The following is a 16,950-nucleotide window of genomic DNA, read 5'->3' as shown; positions in this document are numbered from 1 at the left end:
TTTTTAGCACGTTCGCTACAAAACCACTCGTACGTAACATTGTCAATTTGAAGTCCAACAGTTTTCGGGAATGATTTTTGAACCTGATCATTTCCGTGTTGCCAAAATTGTTTGAGCAGTTCATTTTTTTTCTTTAGGATGTTGCTTACCTGCGTCTTCCCAATTTTGAATTTTGCAGCGAGATTGCGAACACTATTTTTTGCCATCATACTCATTAATGAGTTTGACTTTATCTTTTAAAGTTAAATGTTTACGAGAAGACAATGTGCACTTCACACGACACTGAACAAAACTGAAAACTAAAACTGAAAAGACGAAAGGATGACCAAATCCCCCCCCCCCCCGCATACACCGAATTCATCAGAAGTTTTACACGTGCCTTAAAATTCTTGAAAAAGGGTTTAGAACCGACGTAAACCTTGATAAAATTCATAGAATCGGAAATAGAAAATAAACACACGATTGAGGCAATACGTGGAAGAAAAATTCCTAGAAAAAGGGCTGTGAGCTCGCCCGCTGTCCGTTATGGGGAGATCAAGTTAAGTGCTAATCTAAACGAAACAGTGCAGATTGCCTGTCAGCGTCCGTTACAGAGAATGTCTGCTAGACAGAAGCTGAAAACACATTAAAACCAATAGAGGTCAGTTGGAGAATTTGAAAATGTCCGTTGTAGAGAGATGTCCGTTAACGAGAGGTGTCTGTTAGAAGTTTCACTATATATATATATAGAATCTTTCTTTCCTTATATTATTTCCTAACCTAATGTTTAAGGTTAGGTCACTAAATATAAGGAAACCATTTCTATTATTTCCTAACCTACCATTTAAGGTCAGGTTACGAAATATAACGAAAAATAAAGAAACCTTTTCCTATTTTCGTAACCAAACCTAAATAGTATAGTAAAAACACTCATGAACTCCAAAAATTTGCTTTTAATAATGTTGTTATGTTGTTATTATTTGGTTTTTAGGAGCATTAGCAACTAAGGCCATATTGCTCCGGGAATATACGGTGGTCATTCCCTGACCTTTCCGCATCCTCCGTATTTGGTGGTGTTGGGCTCGAACCCCGGTCTAATCATGGAGCATGTGCTACGCACTGCTGCTCCTTCCCACCTGGCTACGGAGGCACCTTTTTTTAATAATGAGAAAAAAAACATAATGAAGATCATAAAAATGAACAGAACGAAACTTTTATTAATTTAGTTTTCATCAAAAAATCACCAACGTTTTATTTTCCTTAAAAATTTCTTCCATATTTAAAAGATTAATTGCTACTATTACCTGTTTACCGTTCATTACAAAACTATTATGCACCGTTCTTTACTCATAAATACACATTAAAATGCCAACCAATGACTACACAGTAGCTTGTCCTTTGTCGCGCCCAACAACAATCATTTCATCGTTTGCCTACCTGTCAATCAATATATCCTTCTTGATTTTGGCTCCAGACCGATAACACCTACCGTCTGTTTACCGAGCGAGCAACGCTGGAGTCTGATGTCGGGAAACTAATTTTCCATGTAAGTTATCCGACGTTTCTCATCATTCTTGTGTCGGCTTTCTTTACCTTAGCCGGATTAGCATTAGTAGAGGCATACGATGCAAGAAAGCAAGATTAGGCAGCTTAAGCCAAGAAAAAAAAAAACCCTCCCATTTCACCCCCATTCGTTCCAAATGCCTGACCAGCTCAGCCTTAAATTTATTCAGACTATCAACTTCCCCAACAAAAGATAGAGGTCTGTTCCACCAATCAACTATCCGCTGGCTAAGGCCAAATTTCCACACATCTGTTCTGCAACAGTCTTTCCTCAATTTGAATCTATGCCCCCTCAGATTTTTAATCTAAACAAAAGTGAAAAAAAAAAACCTCCCATTTCATCCCTCCATTCGTTCCAAATGCCTGTCCAGCTCAGCCTTAAATTTATTTAGGCTATCAACTTCCACAAATCAACTACTTACTGGCCAAAGTGAAATTTCTGCACATCTGTTCTACAACAGTCTTTCCTCAATTTGAATCTATGCCCCTCAGGTTCTTAATCTGAGCAAGAGGAAGAATCCCATCAGCATTCAGCTTGCTCAACCCATTCAAGGCCTTAAACACCTCAATCAGAAGATCACTTGGCAGGTGCCTACTCTCCAGGTGCTGCAATTTGCAGAACTTAAGCCTTTCTTGGTAAGAGCACCCCTTTGTTTCCCTCACCAATCTTGTTGGCCTTTTTTTGTACTCATTCTAGCAACTCTATATCCTTCCTAAAATGAGGTCTTCAGACCATTGCCTTGTACAACAGGATAATCATCTTCCTGTCACTCTAGCAAAATTCCTATATATCATGATTTTTTTTTTTTTTTTTTTTTTAGGAGCATTAGCAACTAAGGCCATATTGCTCCGGGATATGCGGTGGTCATTCCTTGACCTTTCCGCATCCTCCGTATTTGGTGGTGACGGGCTCAAACCCCGGTCTAATCAAGAAGCGTGCGCTACGCACTGCTGCTCCTTCCCACCTGGCTACGGAGGCGCCTATATATATCATGATAAGATTCCATGACCTTCCCTGCTATCCTGTCTGCACTGTTCAGCAAACTTCATATTTGACTGCACAATTGCTCCCAGGTCTTTTTCACTTTCCACTTCCCTGAGTGTAGTACCACACAGTTCGTATGTTTCTTTTGGGTTATTGCTACCCATATGCAGTACTTTGCATTTGTCAATGTTAAACTTCAGTTGCCACTTCTCAGCCCATTTGTCCAACTAATCAAGATCCAGTTGGAATAGCATACTCTGTTTACTCTCGTTAACAACCCTGCCAACTTTTGTATTATCTGAAAACTTGGACATTAAACCTGATGTACCTTCATCAATATCATTGATAAATAAACAAAACAACAATTGGCCCAACACCAAACCTTGTGGAACTCCCCTAATAACATTTGTCCACGAAGAGCAGTATCCATTGATTACAACTCTCTGTCATCTCCCATTCAACCATCCCTTTATTAATTGTAGCAACTTAGCCTTAATGCCATACCTCTCCAATTTGTACAGCAGTCTTCCATGTGCAACAGTATCAAAAGCTTTCCTGAAATCCAAGTATATGATATATGAAAATTATTTTTGGCATTCAGTTCCTTTGTGATCACATCATAGTATCCAATCAAATTTGTCAGACAAGACCTCCCTTTAACAAACCCATGTTGTGTCTTAACTATTACTGCAGGCTTGTCTAGATGATCCTGCAATGCTTCTTTAACCAGTGACTCCTTTGTTTTCTCCAGAAAACAAGTTAAATTAAGAGGTCTATAGTTACTTGTGTCACCTTTTGAACCCCCCTTTGTGAATTGGTGATACATTTGCACACCTCCAATTGTTGGGGATCTCCCCTGAGTCCAAGGAAGCTTTCATAACTATGGCTACAGGTTTGCTTACTTCCTTTGCTGCCTCCTTTAATATAACTGGATAGATCTCGTCCACCCCAGATGTCTTCCCTATGTTTAACTTCAACAATTGCTTCTCCACTTTGCTCTCAGTTATTACAAAATCATTTAGCTCCGTGTTAGAGTTTAATAAACGTCTGGCATTCCCCTCATTAAATAACTCCTCATGTGTGGATTTAGATGCAAAATACTCATTCAGTTTACCAGCTACCTGAGCATGATCATCAATAGTCAACCGATGTATGTTAAGTGGTCCAATCTGATTCATCTTTTTCCTTCTAGGGTTTACATATGAACACTGCCATCTAGTGGTTTCGTTAACTGCAGTTCTTAATGCCTGAATAATCACTGGTGATAATGATCAACAGTAATATTCTTGAACTGATTATAATCAGATGAAGAGTATTACTCTTTCTGGTTGCCTCTTCAATGTGCTACTGTAGGAAACAGTCATCCAATAAATCCACAAAAGTCTTTCTAGTTTGAAAGTGACCAATCCATAAGTTCCAGTCAATATCTGGAAAGTTAAAATCTACCATTAAAAGGCATTCTGATTTACTGGCCCATTCTACTTCTCTGTACATTTGTTTGTTGTACTCATCAGAGTTGGCGCCTCCGTAGCCAGGTGGGCAGGAGCAGCAGTGTGTAGCACACGCTTCTTGATTAGACCGGGGTTTGAGCCCGTGACCACCAAATACGGAGGATGCGGAAAGGTCAGGGAATGACCACTGCATATGCCCGGAGCAATATGGCCTTAGTTGCTAATGCTCCTAAAAACCAAAATAACAACATAACATAACTCATCAGAGTCAATAGGCCTAACACACTCTTACTCTCATTTTTTTTTCCAGTGCTTATGTGACACAATATTTCTTGGTTGGTATGTAAAGCCTGGTAGCTTCCAAGGAACTAATCTTGGAAGCTACCAGGCTTTACATACCAACCAAGAAATATTGTTCAAGGTTCAGGCCTAAATGGTTGTCAGATGAACTAATGAGACATATGGCAGAGAAGAAAAATGCATGGGATACATACAAATTAATGGGTGACATGGAAGCCTATGATAGATATAAGTTGGTCTGTAACCAAGTCACAAAGGAGATTAGGCAGGCAAAGGCAGATTATGAGAAATCCTCGGCAAAGGATGCAAAGAAAAACAGAAAAGAGTTCTTTACTTATTTAAACTCAAGAAGGAAAGGGATGAATCAGATTGGTCCACTGGATGTTGATGGTTCAACAGTTGAGGATCCTGCTCAGGTGGCTAACAATCTAAACAAGTATTTTGCATCTACATTCACACATGAGGAGTTATTCAGGAAGGGAAATGTCGTAGGTGAAGTAAACATTGGCAGTGAGCTAGATGATTTTCTAATAACTGAGAGGAAAGTGGAGGAGAAATTGTTGAGGATAAACATAAAAAAGGCACCCGGGGTGGATGGGATCTATCCAGTTATATTAAAGGAGGCAGCAAAGGAAGTAAGCAAACCCCTAGCCATAATTATGAGAGCTTCTTTGGACTCAGGGGAGGTACCCATAGACTGGAGATGTGCAAATGTAACCCCAATTCACAAAGGAGGATCAAAGGCTGACACAAGTAATTATAGACCTGTTAGTTTAACTTCGGTTCCAGGAAAATTAATGGAGGCACTGGTTAAAGAAGCACTGTAGGATCTTCTGGACAAGAATTCAGTTATAGCACAGACACAGCATGGTTTTGTTAAGGGCAGGTCTTGTCTGACCAATTTGATTGGATACTATGATGTAGTCACAAAAGAACTGGATGCAGGGAATAACTTTGATATTATATATTTGGATCTTAGAAAGGCTTTTGATACTGTTGCGCATGGAAGACTGCTGCACAAATTGGAGCAGTGTGGCATTGGAGGCAAATTGCTGCTATGGATAAAGGGATGGTTGAGTGGCAGAAGACAGAGAGTGGTAATCAATGGACACTGCTCAACGTGGACTAATGTTATTAGTGGAGTTCCTCAGGGTTCAGTGTTGGGTCCATTGTTGTTTTCTGTATTTATAAATGATATAGATGATGGTATATCAAGCTTAATGCCCAAGTTTGCAGACGATACAAAGGTTGGCAGGGTTGTTAAGGACACTACATATGCTATGCTTCTGCAACAGGATCTGGATAGGTTGAGCAGATGGGCTGAGAGGTGGCAAATGAAGTTTAACATTGACAAATGTAAAGTACTACATATGGGAAACAGTAACCCCAGATCAACGTATCAACTCTGTGGTACTACGCTGACAGTGGTAGAGAATGAAAAGGACCTGGGCGTAATTGTGCAGGCAAATATGAAGTTCTCTGAGCAGTGCAGACGAGCTGCAAGAGTAGCTCATGGTGTCTTCTCAATGATATACAGGAATTTTTCTAGCAGGGATAGGGATGTGATTATTCCCTTGTATAAGGCATTGGTCAGGCCACACCTTGAGTACTGTATACAGGTCTGGAGACCTCATTTCAAGAAGGATGTAGAGCTGCTGGAACGAGTACAGAGAAGGGCAACAAGATTAGTGAATGGAACAAAGGGTTGCTCTTACGAAGAAAGGCTTAAGTTTTGCAAATTACAGAGTCTGGAGACTAGGCATCGGCGAGGTGATCTGATAGAGGTGTATAAGGCTTTGAATGGCTTGAGCATGCTCAATGCCGATGGGATTCTTCCTCTTGCTCAGAATAATCACCTGAGAGGGCATAAATTCAAATTGAGGAAGGATGGATGTCGGACAGATGTGCTGAAATTTGCCTTTAGCCAGCGGGCAGTTGGTTTGTGGAACAGACTTCCATCACTTGTTGTTGAAGTTAGCATTAGCATTAGCATTAGTAGAGGCATATGATGCAAGAAAGCAAGCTTATTCAGCATCAGCCAAAAAAAAAAAAAAAACACCACTCCCATTTCACCCCTCCGTTCGTTCGAAATACCTGTCCAGTTGAGCTTTAAATTTGTTTAGGCTATCAACTTCAACAACAAGTGATGGAAGTCGGTTCCACCAACCAACCACCCGCTGGCCAAAGGCAAATTTCCGCACATGTATCCGACATCCGTCCTTCCTCAATTTGAATTTATGCCCTCTGCGGTGATTATTCTGAGCAAGATGAAGAATCCCATTGGCATTGAGCATGCTCAAACCATTCAAAGCCTTATACACCTCTATCAGATCACCTCGCCGGTGCCTAGTTTCCAGACTCTGTAATTTGCAAAACTTAAGCCTTTCTTCGTAAGAGCAACCCTTTGTTCCATTCACTAATCTTGTTACCCTTCTCTGTACCCGTTCCAGCAGCTCTACATCCTTCTTGAAATGAGGCCTCCAGACCTGTATACAGTACTGAAGATGTGGCCTAACCATTGCCTTATACAAGGGAATAATCACCTCCTTATCCCTGCTAGAAAAATTCCTGTATATCATTGACAAGACACCATGAGCTACTCTTGCAGCTCATCTGCACTGCTCAGAGAACTTCATATCTGCCTGAACAATTACCCCCAGGTCCTTTTCATTCTCCACCACTGTCAGTGTAGTACCGCAGAGTTGATACGTTGCTCTGGGGTTACTGTTTCCCATATGTAGTACTTTACATTTGTCAATGTTAAACTTCATTTGCCACCTCTCAGCCCATCTGTTCAACCTTTCCAAGCTTATCAAGTTGATAGCCTAAACAAATTTAAGGCTCAGCTGGACAGGTATTTCGAACGAATGGAGGGGTGAAATGGGAGTAGTGGTTGTGCTTTTTTTTTTTTTTTTGGCTGATGCTGAATAAGCTTGCTTTCTTGCATCATATGCCTCTACTAATGCTAATGACACCAAACTGATTCATCATTGCACTGGCCATCCAGTTGCTGAAAACTGAATAGATATTTTGCATCTACATTCATTCATGACAAATTCTTTATGGAGGGAAATTCCAGAAGTTCATCAAAATCTTAAAGAAGTAAATGATTTTGTGGTAACTGAAAGGAAAGTGGAAGAGAAATTGTTGAAAAGTGAAATAAAAAAAAGGTACCTGTGGTAGACAGGATCTATCCAATTATATTAAGGATGGCATCAAAGGAATTCTAGATTTTTCCAGACCTGTATACAGTACTCAAGATGTGGCCTAACCATTGCCTTATACAAGGGAATAATCACCTCCTTATCCCTGCTAGAAAAATTCCTGTATATCATTGACAAGACACCATGAGCTACTCTTGCAGCTCATCTGCACTGCTCAGAGAACTTCATATCTGCCTGAACAATTACCCCCAGGTCCTTTTCATTCTCCACCACTGTCAGTGTAGTACCGCAGAGTTGATACGTTGCTCTGGGGTTACTGTTTCCCATATGTAGTACTTTACATTTGTCAATGTTAAACTTCATTTGCCACCTCTCAGCCCATCTGTTCAACCTTTCCAAATCCTGTTGCAGCAGCATAGCATCAGTGGTGTCCTTAACAACCCTGCCAACCTTTGTATCATCTGCAAACTTGGACATTAAACTTGATATCCCATCATCAATATCATTCATAAACACCGAAAACAACAACGGACCCAACACTGAACCCTGAGGAACTCCACTAATAACATTAGTTCACGTTGAGCAGTGTCCATTGATTACCACTCTCTGTCTTCTGCCACTCAACCATCCCCTTATCCATAGCAGCAATTTGCCTCCAATGCCACAATGCTCCAATTTGTGCAGCAGTCTTCCATGTGCAACAGTATCAAAAGCCTTTCTGAGATCCAAATATATAATATCAAAGTTATTCCCTGCATCCAGTTCTTTTGTGACTACATCATAGTATCCAATCAAATTGGTCAGGCAAGACCTGCCCTTAACAAAACCATGCTGCATCTGAGCTATAACTGAATTCTTGTCTAGATGATCCTGCAGTGCTTCTTTAACCAGTGCCTCCATTAATTTACCTGGAACAGAAGTTAAACTAACAGGTCTATAATTACTTGTGTCAGCCTGTGATCCTCCTTTGTGAATTGGGGTTACATTTGCACATCTCTAGTCTATGGGTACCTCCCCTGAGTCCAAAGAAGCTCTCATAATTATGGCTAGGGGTTTAATGATTGTTGTTGTTATTTGGTTTTTAGGAGCATTAGCAACTAAGGCCATATTGCTCTGGGAATATGTGGTAGTCATTCCCTGACCTTTCCGCATCCTCCGTATTTGGTGGTGATGGGCTCGAACCCCAGTCTAATCAAGAAGTGTGTGCTACGCACTGCTGCTCCTTCCCACCTGGCTACGGAGGTGCCCAAGCAATGATTAGGTGCTTCCACACACTAGTACTGCATGCACATTTGGAAGCATTATTTTTACTAAGGATGTAGATCTGTTGGTACAGGCATACAGAACAACAAGATTAGTTGGTGGCATAAAATTATATTCTTACGAGGAAAAAATGGGTTCTATAAATTGCCGTCTCTGGAAACAAGGCATCTGTGCATTGATCTAACTGAAATGTATAATGTTTTAAACAGATTGAATAAACTAAAAACCAATGGCATATTTACTCTTTCTCAGATGACACATACAAAGTGATAATTTTAAATTAGAAAAGGATGGTTTTTTGTAGGATAGATGTGCAAAAAATTTGCTTTCAGTCAGAGTAATTGATTTTTAGAATATGATTCCATTTAAAGTAAGTAATCTGAAAAAATGTAAATGACTAATTAATTAACATATTAATTTCTTTTTCTGCCATAAATCACAGTAATTTAACAATAATTTTCTAAGTATTGTAAGAAATAGTAATGCTCTACTTCACGTGTAATTATTGTTACGTGGAGTGAAGTGCTAATATTAAAATATCATTTAAAAACATGTTTCTTAGAAAGCCAAGCAAAATTTAGTACTTAGAATGAAAATGCATACCACTAGTTTCTGTAAAAGATGGAATTTTAAAAGTTTTTGTATCAACAGGACCTTCTCCTACATTATTTCTTGTGGCAACAGAAAGTATATATGTTGTTTCTGGCTTTAATCCTGTAAACATATAGTAGAGTCCATTCTGTTTTTCAGACACATCCTATAGCAGAAAATAAATAGGTTAATTAAGCAAAGTTTAGAGTAATAAAATAATATAGTAATATAGCAGTTATAATATAGTTATTGCTATTAAACTATATAAATAATAAATATGATCTTTATTGTAAGGTGCAAAGGTACACGCAGGTACACTGACATTAGAAACCCTTCACAGCTACGTAAGTACACTGAGATTACATTTGTGTTTTGTCTAATTACTTAGGGGTTAAACAAACCAAAAAATAAGACAAAACACTCAGTAAGTATATGCAAAATTCCATATTGTGAAATGGAATTTTCACAATATGGAATTTTGCATATTATGAAAAATTATGAAACCTATTTTTAACCTAACATGAGAAAATCACATTGTATGAAAAAGAATCTGTGTAGAATGATAAGAAGCAGATCATTATCTCCTTAGCCTATTAAAAAAATTAATTTTTAAATGCAACTAAATTCACTGCCACTGATATAAAGATTGATGGATAGATACTTGTAATATCAAAGGAATTAGTGCACTATTAATTAGTACTTGCAAATGATGCAAGAAAGCAAGCTTATGCAACATCAGTCAATCCCCCCCAAATGGTTTGTCTAGCTCTTCCTTGAATTTATTTAAGCTATCAACTTCTACAACAACAACAGATGTAAACTTGCTCCAGCAATCCATCACCCACTGGCTAAAGGCAAACATCCATACATCTATTCTGCAACCGTCTTTCCTAAATTTGAATTTGTGTCCCCTTGTGTATAGTCTGAGCAAGAGGAAGAATCCCATCAGCATTAAGCTTGCCAAATCCATTCAAAGCCTTAAATACCCCAGTCAGATCACCTCACAGGTGTCTAGTCTCCAGATGCTGCAATCTGCAGAACTGAAGCCTTTCTTGGGAAGAGCACCCCTTTGTTCCCCTCACCAATTTTATGTCCATCTCTGTACTCGTTCCAGCAACTGTACATCCTTCCTAAAATGAGGCCTCCAGACCTGTATGTAGTACACAACACGTGGCCTGACCATTATAAGGTAGTATAATCAGTCCCTTATCTCAAAACACACACACACACACACACGCACACGCACACATGCACACATGCACACACGCACGCACACACACACACACACACACACACTTCATCTAAACTTACCCTCAAAGAATTTGTCTAGTTCTTCCTTGAATTTATTCAAACTATCCACTTTCACAAATGGAAGTTCAGTTCATTCCAACGATCAACCACTCCCTGGCTGAAGGCAAACTTCTGCACATCTATCCTGCAACCATGCTTCCTCAACTTAAATTTATATCCCCTCATGTGTGTAGTATCAGTAAGAAGAAGAATGTCATCCACATTCAGCTTACTCAATCCATTCAAGGCCTTAAACCCCTCAATCACATCAGATCACCTCTCAGGAGCCTAGTCTCCAGAAGTTGCAATTTGCAGAAATGAAGCTTTTCTAGGTAAGAGTACCCTTTTGTTCCCTTCTTTGCACCCATTCCAATAGATTTAAATTCCTCCTAAAGTGAGGCCTCCAGATCTGTATACACTACTCAAGATGCAGCCTAACCATGACATTATACAAAGGGATAATCGCCTCCTTATCCCTGCTAGCAAAGTTTCTATATATCATTGACAAAACCCCATGTGCTGTCCTGGCAGCACATCTGCACTGCTCAAAGAATCTCATATCTGACTGCACAATAATTTCTCAGTCCTTTTCGTTTTTCCACTACCCTGAGTGTTGTACCATAGTTTATAAATTACTCTGGGATTACTGCTACCCATATGTAATATCTTGCATTTTCCAATATTAAACTTCAACTGCCATTTTTCAGCCCATTGACCTAATTTTTCATGTATAGTCTGAGCAAGAGGAAGAATCCCATCAGCATTAAGCTTGCCAAATCCATTCAAAGCCTTAAATATCCCTTTAATCACACACAAGATCTTGTGTGTGATTAAAGATCTTAGATTGTGTGTGATCTAAGATCTTGTTGCAATAGCATACTGTCATTACTGTCGTGAACAAATGTTTGTATTATCTGCAAATTTTGACATTAAGCCTAATACACCTTCATCATTATCATTAATAAATACTGAACACAACAATGGGCCCACCACTGAACCCTGGGGAACTCCTCTGATAATATTAGTCCATGAACAGCAGTACCCATTGATAACCACTCTCTGTCTTCTTCCACTTAACCATCCCTTTATCCATAGAAGTTGACTTGTCCTTAATTCCACAGTGCTTCAGTTTATACACTAGTCTTTTATGTGCAACAGAGTCAAAGACTTTTATGGCTAAGATTTTGGTCATCTCCTTTGGGGTAGCTCCTATCCATTCCAGGTGCTTTTTTTTATGTTCAGCTTTAACAATTTCTCTTCCACTTTCCTTTCAGTTATATAACAAAGCTTCCCATTAGAGTTTGATAAACTTCTGACGTCCCATAAAGAATTCCTTATGTGTGAATGCAGATACAAAATATGTATTCAATTTGTCAGCAACCTGAGCAGGGTCATCAACAGTTAACCCATTAACATCAAGTGGTCCTGTGATTCAACACCTTCCTTCTTCTTTTAATATAAGCATAGAAATCTTTAATGCTTTTCTTGGCATTTTTCACCAGAGACTTCTCATAATCTGTCTTAGCTTGCCTAGCCTTCTTTTTGACTTGATTGCAGACTGATTTATATTTACCACAGTGTTTGTATCATCTGATAGTTTATATGCATTCGAAGTACTTTTCTTCTCTACCACATAGTAATGGCAAATTATGCAAGAAAGCAAGCTTATAGAGCATCGGTCAAAAAAAAAAAAAAAAAAAAACACAGTTCACCCATCTGTACCCTCCAAGAATTTGTCTAGTTCTCCCTCGAATTTATCAATCCATCCACTTCCACAAAAACAGTGGAAGCCTGGATTACATCAAGAGCATCTAGTCAGACAAAACTACCAGCTAAAGATTGGTGAAGAGATTGAAGCCATGACAAAGAAAGAGATATAGAAATGAAATATCTTGAAATGATGCAGGCCCATAAGTTAGAACACAAGGAAATCAAGGCCTGTATGACTGAGAAGCCTGATAAATTCAAAGTTGAATGGTGGGAACATGGTCACAGCCATAAACACTTACACAGTCCCAGTGCTAATGTACTCCTTTGGGATCATAAATTGGGCCAACACTGATCAGGAGGAGATCATGAGAAGATTGACCAGAATAATGATGACCAAGAAGTGACAACACCACCCAAAGTCAATCGAGAGACTGACCATAGCCCATAAGGAAGGAGGGAAGGGGATTGATCGACTTCATTGAACAAGAGAAGAAGGCAATTAAGAATCTGTGGGATTATTTCCAGGAAAACACAGCACCAATCTGATAAACCCTAAGAAAGATAGACAAATGGCATACAACACTCAACCTCAACAAGGAGAACACACCACATTAGCAGAAGAAACAAAGACAAAGATGAGCAAAGAAGACACTCCATGACAGACACTACAATGACCTCTATCAAGACTACATAGATAAGATGGCTTCCCACACTTGGCTCATGAAAGGAAAGCTCTTCTCTAAGACTAAATGATTCATGCTCGCGATACAAGACTCTATAATCAATACTAGGAACTACAGGAAATACATTGTCAAGGACCCCAGAGTAACAGATGACATATGTTGTTGATGCCACCAGAAACAAGTCAGCACATCACAACAGAATGCAGGGTGAGCACCCAGACAGAGTACAATCACAGGCACAACCAGGTTTTCAGGATAATATATCAGAAGCTATTCCAAAAATACCAGTTGAGAAAAGAAAGTGTACTGTATTAGAAGTAAGAACTTCAGGCTGTACTAGATTCCTACTCACAGACTATACTGGGACTATACATAGACTATATATATTGCCCTAATAATGGACAAAATGATCCTACACAATAGCCCAGATATAACCCTCACTGATAAGAAGGAAATAGCTCCCTGCCAGACTGATACAGGGTGCCTCCATAGCCAGGTGGGAAGGAGCAGCAGCAGTGCGTAGCACACGCTTCTTGATTAGACCGGGGTTCGAGCCCGTCACCACAAAATACGGAGGATGCCGAAAGGTCAGGGAATGACCACCGCATATCCCGGAGCAATATGGCCTTAGTTGCTAATGCTCCTAAAAACCAAATAACAAACAAACAAACAACATACTGATATAGTGATGCCCAATACCAGCAACCTCAAGAAAACATATGAGGAAAAGATCAGTAAGTACTCGGATCTAAGACAGGAAGTCAAAGATTTGTGGCATATGGAACAAGTAATGATCATCCCAATCACTGTGTTAACCACCTGCATGATGCTAAAGAGTGAGTTCCCATAAGAATCTAGAAGCAATATGCCTCCCAGGGAACACTTATGTGGAACTTGAGATAGCCATGATCCTGAACACCTGTATGATCTAAGAGAGTTCCTTGACCAACAGTAATAATAACAATAATAATAGTAACTGGGAAATAACCAACCACCCCATGCACTTGGTGCCAGTACCCATCACAGGGCAGAGAAAAACCCTGTAAAGGAGAAAAAGTTTTTAAATAATAATAAAGTGATTATCCAACCAAATTTTTTTTCATGATTTCCAAAGACAATATATACCATCCTAAAGCAGATGGGAAAATAATTACAGGTAGTTCCCGACTTTACGAGTTAATTCATTCCTAGAATGCACTCGTAAAGTGAAAACTCATAAAGTGGAAATTTATTTCCCATAGATATAATATTAAAAATAGGGGTTAGGTTATCAAAAATGAAATTAGTTAGCTAATTAGTTTATGTTTAAACAATGATTGATTTATCCAAAGAAATGAAAAGGTAGCCTGTAAAATCAAGCAAATTATATTAATAGAGAAATTATTTATGACTTACAAATGTTAAAGAATGTTTATTTTTCATCATCATCATTGACTAAATGCACACTCTATCACTCATTATTGGCTTGGCACCTCCGTAGCCAGGTGGGCAGGAGCAGCAGTGTGTAGCACATGCTTCTTGATTAGACTGGGGTTCGAGACCGTGACTACCAAATATGAAGGATGCAGAAAGGTCAGGGAATTACTACCACACATCTCCGGAGCAATATGGCCTTAGTTGCTAATGCTCCTAAAAACCAAACAACAACATTATTGGCTCGGCACTCGTTGGTTTGCTGCACAAGTAGTTTTCTTTAGAAATGTTTCAAGAGGCGTTTATTTCCAAGATAATCTTCTATTTTCCTTATTAATTTCAATAGCATGCATAAGCATTTTTTAACGAAATGCACAAATTACAACTAACATGATTTTCATGGAGTAACAAGTTTACTAAGCTAAAAAAAAAAAAAAAAAAAAAAGGAATGAAGAGAAGAGTCTGAAAATTTATTTATGTTTTTTATATGATTGAAGATTTCAGTAAAGGGGAAACATGTTTCACCGACATAAAAAAAACACACAATTCCAGCTATCAGTATTTTCTCAAATGCAATAACATGGAGTTTATACCCATTTATAATTGCTTGCAGTAACAGAAAAGCCCAATAAACCAGAAAGTGCAAATTGTTTTTATTGTTTTATGGTCGTGACCTCCAGAAATGTGCTTTAGAAAAATATTACAAGGCCGTTAACAATTGTTTCTTATAACAAAACATATGATAACGATGAAAGTGTAGTGCATTTTAAAAGTTTGAATTGGTAACTAATACAATTTACACTATAAAAACGACCTTTTAGAGAGTTATATAGCAAAAATTTCAACTTCCGAGGTCGTGGAACGAATTGCCAAAAAACAATGTGTTATTTGTTTTTACCATCGTATCATGATATTTTCATGATACGATGGTAATGGATTATCATCGTAAAGTGGGGTGCACTGTATTATATAGCTATGCACGTGGTTTGAAATGCGGTATTTATGAATGTTTAACATTCATTTTTTGCAATTAATGTTCATATTCTCGATTTTGTTGATACTTGATAACCCGGGAACTCATAAAGCAGGAACTACCTGTATTTTCAGAAATTTCTGACACATGTTAATAATAAAAACAGGGCATTTTATGTAATGACAACGGGTTGTCATTTTTATCTGTTAAGACTACTGACATTTTGATCACTCACATCTTGAGAAACTGGCATTTCTATCAGCCAAATTACTGAACCATTATCAATTCAATCCATTGGAATTATGACCCTTTTATGATCTGTATAAATTTAACAGCTGCTGCCATTCAGATGTCAGCATTTCACCGTTTTGAATCTCAACATGTTTGTTGATTGTTATGGTTTTTGGTGTTTTCAGTTTCAGCAATTTGACTGCCTTTTCCTTCACAAGTGATTTAAGAAACATTAGGGTTTCAAAAAAGTGTACTCTGATGTCTTCGGAAGGTAAGAAGAATACTTGGATGAGAGTCTTTATACACTGCTGACCAGTAAGAAAATTTATGTCTGAAGCTTTGAAGCATATAACCCTCTGTTACATTCTTCATAGAGTACATTTGTCTTCTGTAATAAAAGGAACACCCTATAATAATAAACATGACTGTCATCATAGTCAAGACTTCTCTTGACTTTTTTTAGTTATGATATCCTCAAACTACTAGAAAAAAAATGTAATTTTTTTTATGTAAAGGGAAACTATAACACTTCAATTCATTTTGTATAGCAGAAGGTTGTTCAGCATTAGTGCTAAACAGTAAAGTTTCATAGCCTACAAAAACAACATGTCTGTTTTACTATACACAGATGTATTCTTAGCATTTGAGAAAAAAAAAGTAAAACAACTTTAATCTGGTTAATACAGTATAACAGGCTTGTCATTTATACAAGAAAAATGACAATATTTAGTACTTTAAATTCTTAACACCCTTAACGTACATAATATTATACTTTTTAGTTTTCACTAAAGGTATTTTGGATCTTTTTTCATCATTTATAGCATGAATGCAATGTTAAATTAAAAAATATCTACTACAGGCACTCCCCTGCTTGAGAACGGGTTAGGTTCCAACATGTAGTTTATAAGTCAAATTTGTGTTCATGAGTAGAAATTATTGCATTATTATGTTGTAAACAAGTGCACGTTACCATATTATTACATAAATTGTTAAAAAAATAAAAGGATACAAAAATGGAGCTTATTAAAGTAAAAATAACATTTAACTTACATTGTTTTATGTTAAATAAGCATGAGTAATTTATTATTAAACCTCATCGGAAGAACTGTAGAAAGGTGAGGAAGGTGCTTCTTCAAAAGTTGGCCCAAAAACACCTAAAGATATTAATGGTACTGGATCTACATCTTCCTGTTTCTTATCAGTTCTCTTGAAAAAAGAATCCGGTGTAGTCTGCATTGGGGCTGCCTCCTTTTCATCATAAATAACTTTGTAATAAGACACTGCTTCGTGTACATTTTCAGACACTTCATAAATCTATCTAAGTTTGGATCCTGGAACTCAAATAATGATAGTG

General features: G+C 38.1%; 1 protein-coding gene across 1 annotated transcript in view; it reads right to left on the bottom strand.

The window, feature by feature from the left end:
- LOC150091323 (proto-oncogene tyrosine-protein kinase ROS-like) overlaps positions 1-16,950 on the bottom strand; it is a 712,204-nt gene that overhangs the window by 619,995 nt on the left and 75,259 nt on the right. Inside the window, exon 6 of the mRNA XM_090389969.1 lies at positions 9,309-9,462. Within this exon, the coding sequence (XP_090246095.1) occupies positions 9,309-9,462 (154 nt within the window). The remainder of the gene's footprint in view (positions 1-9,308; positions 9,463-16,950) is intronic.

The sequence above is a fragment of the Mastigoproctus giganteus genome, chromosome 1 (assembly GCF_048544385.1).
Source record: "Mastigoproctus giganteus isolate SK-2022 chromosome 1, ASM4854438v1, whole genome shotgun sequence".
Lineage (NCBI taxonomy): Eukaryota > Metazoa > Arthropoda > Arachnida > Uropygi > Thelyphonidae > Mastigoproctus > Mastigoproctus giganteus.
This window is presented reverse-complemented; position numbering and strand designations above follow the sequence as displayed.